Source organism: Bison bison, unplaced genomic scaffold (assembly GCF_000754665.1).
Source record: "Bison bison bison isolate TAMUID 2011002044 unplaced genomic scaffold, Bison_UMD1.0 scf7180017864248, whole genome shotgun sequence".
Lineage (NCBI taxonomy): Eukaryota > Metazoa > Chordata > Mammalia > Artiodactyla > Bovidae > Bison > Bison bison.
The window spans coordinates 157,380-164,532 of NW_011494820.1; the positions used below are offsets into that span (position 1 = coordinate 157,380).

The 7,153-nt window shown below is 52.8% G+C and overlaps 1 protein-coding gene across 1 annotated transcript in view; it reads right to left on the minus strand.

The window, feature by feature from the left end:
• Positions 1-7,153, minus strand: part of OBSCN (obscurin, cytoskeletal calmodulin and titin-interacting RhoGEF) — a 225,824-nt gene that overhangs the window by 54,578 nt on the left and 164,093 nt on the right. The window contains exons 51-56 of the mRNA XM_010847289.1: positions 3,238-3,501; positions 2,651-2,914; positions 1,851-2,114; positions 1,263-1,526; positions 648-911; positions 67-330 (exon numbers count right to left, since the gene is read on the minus strand). Coding sequence (XP_010845591.1) covers positions 67-330; positions 648-911; positions 1,263-1,526; positions 1,851-2,114; positions 2,651-2,914; positions 3,238-3,501 — 1,584 coding nt within the window. The remainder of the gene's footprint in view (positions 1-66; positions 331-647; positions 912-1,262; positions 1,527-1,850; positions 2,115-2,650; positions 2,915-3,237; positions 3,502-7,153) is intronic.

Consider the following 7,153-nt stretch of genomic DNA (forward strand, 5'->3'; position numbering starts at 1 on the left):
GCCGTGGGCACAGGAGACAGGGGCACACACACAGGCTCCCAGATGAGCCTGCAAGCCCATCCTTACCCGTGACAGTCAGCGAGGCTGAGGTCCTCTCCTGCCCGCACACACATGAGTACTCCCCAGCGTCCGTTGAAACCAGCTCACGGATCTCCAGCTCACACACGGCCCCGTCCTGCCTCAGGCTCACTCTGTCCCCGGCTCTGAGGGTCTCAGATCCCTTCCTCCACTCCACGGGGGCCGCCTTGCTCAGCTCACAGCACAGCGTGACTGTGGCCCCTTCTGTGGCCTCCTTGCTTCTCAGTCTTCCTATGAACTCAGCAGGCAAAGCTGAATGCAATAAGACAGATGCAAGCATCAGTCTTGGGGGAATTTTGGAAGCAGGACATGACAAGACAGAGGAAAAGACACAGATGCCCACAGGACACAGGACAGAACCTGCAGTGACACGAGAGGTGGGAAGCAGCTCAGAGGCTGGCTTCTCATGGTCCACGCAACAGCCCAGGGAAGAGGAATGAGTTCTGGGGAGTTACGGGAAGAGGGTGATGCTGAGATGAGGAGGGAAGGTGGGATGAGTGCAGGGAGACGACACGAAGTCAGTGACTGGACATCAAACCCAGCTCCGCCTGGCCACACATGGGTTTTACCCCTGACGGCGAGTGTGGCTGAGGTCTTCTCCTGCCCGCACACACATGAATATTCTCCAGCATCATCCGTGGTCAGCTCACGGATCTCCAGCTCACACACGGCCCCGTCCTGCCTCACCCGCAGTCTGTCCCCGGCTCTGAGGGTCTCGGGCCCCTTCCTCCACTCCACGGGGGCCGCCTTGCTCAGCTCACAGCGCAGCTTGGCTGTGGCCCCTTCCGTGGCCTCCTCCTTCCTGAGACCCTTCAGGAACTTGGCAGGCAGGGCTGGAGGTGGGCAGAAAGACACAAAGACTCTTAGGCTCTCTGTACACACACATGAAGTAGGAAACGAAGAGTACACAGAAGACACAACACCCAACTGGACACAGGTGTGCTGGGGGTGCCAGCACACACCGTGAGTGAGACTTTAAAAGGTCCCACCTGTACACGTGCCGAAGAACAGATGGGGAACGTGACAAGGAGAAGAACAGATGGGGAACGTGACAAGGAGAACAGAATGGTTATGAAAGGAAAAGCAGCCGGGCAGTGGGTGAACAGGGCAGGAGAGGGAACTGAGAGCAGAGAGGCAACAGCAGCCACCAAACGCCAGCCCACGTGGCCACACGCAGTCTTTACCCCTGACGGTGAGTGTGGCTGAGGTCTTCTCCTGCCCACACGTGCACGAGTACTCCCCAGCATCCTCCACGGTCAGCCCACGGATCTCCAGCTCACACACGGCTCCCTCCTGCTTCACCCGCACTCTGTCCCCGGCTCTGAGGGTCTCGGGCCCCTTCCTCCATTCCACGGGGGCCGCCTTGCTCAGCTCACAGCGCAGTATGGCTGTGGCCCCTTCCGTGGCCTCTTCCTTCTTCAGACCTTTTGTGAACTTGGCAGGCAGGGCTGGAGGTAGTCAGAAAGACACAAGCATATCACGCGTCCTGAACTCACAGAAGCAACAGGATACAGAGAGTACATAGGGACACAAAACCCAACTGGACCTGGCCCACCTGCTGGGGTGCCAGCACACAATGCGACTGTGACTTTAAAAGGTCCAGCGGTACATGTGCCACGGAACAGACAGAGATCACGACAGAGACAAAGAAAATACTTACGGAAGGAAAAGGAGCAGACTAGCCAACTAGCAGGGTGGGAAAGGGAACTGAGAGCAGAGAGACAAAGGGCAGCCGCCAAACGCCAGCCCATGTGGCCACACGCGGTCTTTACCCCTGACGGCGAGCGTGGCTGAGGTTTTCTCCTGCCCGCATACGCATGAGTACTCCCCAGCATCCTCCATGGTCAGGTCATGGATTTCCAGCTCACACACGGCCCCGTCCTGCCTCACCCGCAGTCTGTCCCCAGCTCTTAGGGTCTCGGGCCCCTTCCTCCACTCCACGGGGGCCGCCTTGCTCAGCTCACAGCGCAGCATGACTGTGGCGCCTTCCATGGCCTCTTCCTTCTTCAGACCCTTTGTGAACTTGGTGGGAAGAGCTAGAAAGGTCAGAAACACACCAACACTATAATGCTCTCTGAACCCACAGGTTAGATAGGTCCTGGACATCACAGAAAAGACGCAACACCCAACTAGACACAGGTCACAGGCTGGTGCCCCAGGCTCACACACTGGACTGTGGCCCCTCAGCCTAGTCCGTTCAGTGTGCCTGGGACCCCTTCCACAAACTCCTCAGGCCTCACGTCTGTGTATCTGGTGGCAGGGCAGGAGAGGTTAGAAGGTGTGGAGGACATCCGATCCTCCAGAGGTCACTGGGGGACAGGATGTGACAGGATGGACTGGAAGACGCAGATGCCAACGGGACACAGGACAGAACCGGCAGTGACACGAGGGGTGGGAAGCAGCTCAGAGGTGTGTTTCTCATGGTTCACATAACAGCCCAGGAAGGAGGAAGGAAATCCACGAAGTTATGGGAAGAGGATAAGGCTGAGATGAGGAGGGACGAGTGCAAGATGCCGTGAGTCAATAACTGGACACCGAAACATAGCTCCGCTTGGCCACACATGGTCTTTACCCCTGACGGCGAGCGTGGCTGAGGTCTTCTCCTGCCCGCACACACATGAATATTCTCCAGCATCCTCCACAGTCAGGTCACGGATCTCCAGCTCACACACGGCTCCCTCCTGCCTCAGGCTCACTCTGCCTCCAGCTCTGAGGGTCTTGGGCCCCTTCCTCCACTCCACAGGGGCTGCTTTGCTCAGCTCACAGCACAGTATGGCTGTGGCCCCTTCCATGGCCTCTTCCTTTCCCAAACCTTTTGCAAACTTGGCAGGCAGGGCTGGAGATGGTCGGAAAGACACAAAGACTATCACACTTTGTGTATACACAGAAGCAGCAGGACATGAGCAGTACACCGAAGACACAAAACCCAGATGGATCGGACCACCCGCGGGTTGTGCCCAGCACACACTGTGACTGTGACTTTAAAAGTGCTCATCTGTACATGCACCACAGAACAGACAGCAAACGTGACACGGACAAAAATAATTATGGAAGCAAAAGGAACGGGACAGTAAGTTAGCAGGGTAGAAAGGGGAACTGAGAGCAGAGATGAAGGGCAGCTGCCCAATGCCAGTCCACGTGGTCACACGCAGTCTTTACCCCTGACGGCGAGCGTGGCTGAGGTTTTCTCCTGCCCGCACACACACGAGTACTCCCCAGCATCCTCCACGGTCAGCTCACGGATCGCCAGCTCACACACGGCTCCCTCCTGCCTTTGGATCACTCTGTCCCCGGCTCTGACGGGCTCAGGCCCCTTCCTCCACTCCACGGGGGCCGCCTTGCTCAGCTCACAGTGCAGTGTGGCTGTGGCCCCTTCCGTGGCCTCCTTGGTCTTCAGTTCTTTGATGAACCGAGCAGGCATGGCTGCAGAGAGTTAGATGGACAGAAGCCATCAACCCCCATAAAGGACTGGGGGTCTCACCTGAACATTCAGGATGGGGTAGATGCAGGATGGGTGGAGGACGTGCCATGATGCAGACCAGAGCATGTGTGGCAGTGCAATCCTCTCCATATTGCTAAGTTGCAGGTTGCAAGAGACTGGTTCCATCCAGGCCTCTTTTCTTCTCAGAGTTCATCTGTCCTACTTATACCTTTTCCTGTTGTCTAATGGCCTACTCATCTACACCCAGAGTCCAAACCATGCTCTCCCAGCTCACAACTTACACGCAACAACACAATAGACAACTCTCCTGGGAGAATGGCCAGGAGGCACCTTCCAGCCATGACAACCAATGCCCCACTGACACCCCTCATTTGTGCTTCCCATCCCAGGTAAGGCATCAATCACGTGTTGCCCACATCTGGGCACACTGCAGGCCTTCCCTGTCTTCACCAGGTCCCACCTCATTCACCTTACACATTCCTGTCCTGACCCCACTGGACCCCACTCTCCTGACTCAGATCTCTTAGACCCCAGTGGATTCCAGCCTTGGCCTTCTAACCCTGCCCCCTAGCCCTCCAACCTGCAGTCCACTCTTCCATCCCAATTCCAGGCAGAGCACGAGCTTCACAAGTTACAGCTGATCACGGCTCACCCTGGTTACACCCTGCTGTGGCCTGAATCACATCCCTCAAAAAATTCATACGTTGGAGCCCTAACCCCAGGGCACAGAATGGAGATGTATCTCAAGAGGTAACTGAGGTGAACAAGCTCAATGGGGTGGAACCTAACCCAACATGACTGGTTTCCTTATAAAAAGAAGATATTATGACACAGATGCACAGAGAGGGATGACCATGTGAGGGCATGGAAAGAAGACAGCCGTCTACATGCCAAGGAGAGAGGTCTCAAGAGAAACCAGCCCTGCCACATCCTGACCTCAGACTTCCTGCTTCTAGGGCTAGGAGGAAACCATTTTCTGAGGTTTAAGCCACTACGATACTGTTAAGTCATTTAGATTTTGGTGCCAGGAGTGGGCTGCTACTGTAACAAATAGCTAAAATTATGGAATTCTCTTTGGAACTGGTGATGGGTGGAAACTGGGAGAGTTCTGAGGTGCATGTTAGATAAATCTAGATCACTTGAAGAGATTTCCAGTAGAAATATGGATTCTAAAGGTGGTCCTGGCGAGTCCTCATATGGAAATGTGTTGTTGAAAACTGGAAGAAAGGCAATCCTTCTATAAAGCAGTGAAGGATTTGGCTGAATTGTGTGTCCCAGAGTTTTATGGAAGGCAGAACTTACAAGTGAACTTGGGTATTTTTAGCTGAGGTAATTCGTAAGTCAAGCACTGAAGGCAGAATGACAGCTCCTTGTTCATGGTAAAATGTAAGAGAAAAGAGTTATATTGAAGAAGGAAGTATTTAAACAAAGAGAAACCAAACATGGATACTTTAGAAATTTTTCAGCCCATTGAAATTTCAAAAAAAAAAGAGAGACAGAGAACACCTGTTCTAGAGAGAATACTGTGTGGCTGGAAATCATCTGGTAAAGAGATTTTTAAGTGTGTCTCAGATCCAATCGGCCATCTTAGAAAAGCCAGGAACAGAAATGGAATCACTCAGGAGGCTGTGTGGAAGACTCTCTTGTCTGAAATCTTGGACTGCTGTGAATTATAAAGGAGACCAACAAGGCTTCTGAGAACTTTGTATCAGCAGAAACAATGCCAGCCATGACAATCAGACTCAGAAGGGACAGGATGGAAGATGGGATGTCTACCGGGTGGGCCAATATAGCTATGCAGCTGGGACATGTACTATCCTTCACAGTTGGGAATAACCCCAAAGGCAATTCAGAAGTCAGCAAGGCTGCCACAGCATCCATGGTCCCAGAGGGCCACCTCTGTGCAGGGCCCAGAAGACAGGGCTTTGAGCCAGAGGATCATTCTCTAATCTTGAAAATCTCACAGAATTTGTCTCTAGTAGGTGCCAGATCTCTGTGGAATCAGGGGCCTCTTTCTTCTTTCCTACTTCTTTCTTTTGCAATGGGGACATCTACCCCATGCCTGTTTCACTGAAGTATTTTGGAAGCACACAACTTGTCTGATGTTTCAAGTTTACAACTGCAGAGGAATTCTGCCTCAGGATGAATCATACCTCCAATCTCACACACACTTGATTTAGATGAGATTTAGATTAGACTTTGGATTTAGCCTGACCCTAAAATAGGCTAAAATTTTGGGGTTTGGGGTAAATGTACTCTGCACGTCAGAACATGCATTTTTAGAGCAAGAAACCGAGTATTATGGACTGAATCATTTTGCTTTTCAGTCGCTCAGTCATGCCCAACTCTTTGCGACTCCATGAACTATAGCAGTCTTCCCTGTCCATCACCAACTCTCAGAGCTTGCTCAAACTCATGTTCATCAAGTCAGTGATGCCATCCAACCATCTCATCCTCTGTCGCCCCCTTCTCCTCCTGCCCTCAAACTCTCCCAGCATCAGGGTCTTTTCCAATGAGTCAGCTCTTCGCATCAGGTGGCCAAAGTATTGGAACTTCAGCTTCAGCATCAGTCCTTCCAATGGACATTCAGGAGTGATTTCCTTTAGGATTGACTGGTTTAATCTCCTTGCAGTTCAAGGGGCTCTCAAGAATCTCCTCCAAAATTACAGTTCAAAAGCATTAACTCTCCGGTGCTCAGCTTTCTTTATGGTCCAAATCTTTATGGACTGAATCATGTCTCCCCTCAAATTTATATACTGAAGTCTTAGTCTCAGGAACTAAGAATGTGAATTTATTTGGAAGTAAGGTTTTTGTAGAGGTAATTAGGGTAGAATGGAGTTACCAGGAGAGTGACTAATTCAATTTGACTTATAAGTATTGTTATAAGAAGAGAAGATCAGAATACAGCACACGCAGAAGGGTGACCAGGTGCAGACAAAGAGCGAGCGTGGCTATCGACAAGCCAAAGGGGGAGGTCTCCCGCAGACACCTGGATCTTGGACTTCCAGCCTCCACGACTACGAAACAACGAATGTGTGTTGTGAGTCACCCGTATGTGGTATTCGTTACGCAGCCCAGGTTTTCTGAGACAGAGCTCTTTAGAGGCTTCACAAAAGCTCCAAGGTCAGTCAAATGCTGTCTGATTAGCGCAGCACCGGAGGGCTTGGGCTGGCCGCCACCTGCTCGCTGCACTCCCAAACACTGCGCCTCAGTCCTCGGGGCAGCTCTGTCACCCGCATGAACGGCCCCGCTGCACACCTGGGCTCCAGAGCCCACACACACCCTCAGGCTCAGCCGTGGCTGAGGGCAGCGCTCTAAACCATACTGCCTGTTTGCTGGTGCCTCCCTGAGGGTGTCCTTGCACTGGGCACCCCTGGGGTCTGTACCCACAAGGCCTAGACACAGTTGGCCAGTGTTTCTGTGAAGTGGGTTCTAACTCTGAGACAGCAGTAACACGGGGAGAGCACATCACACATGGCAGAGAGGAGTCACGAATGTGGCCACGTGCAGTCTTCACCCTGGACATCAGCATGGCTGAGGTGCCCTCCTGCCCACATACACACCACAGAGTCCACGCCCCCCAGGTCACGGATCTCCAGCTCACACACGGCCCCGTCCTGCCTCAGGCTCACT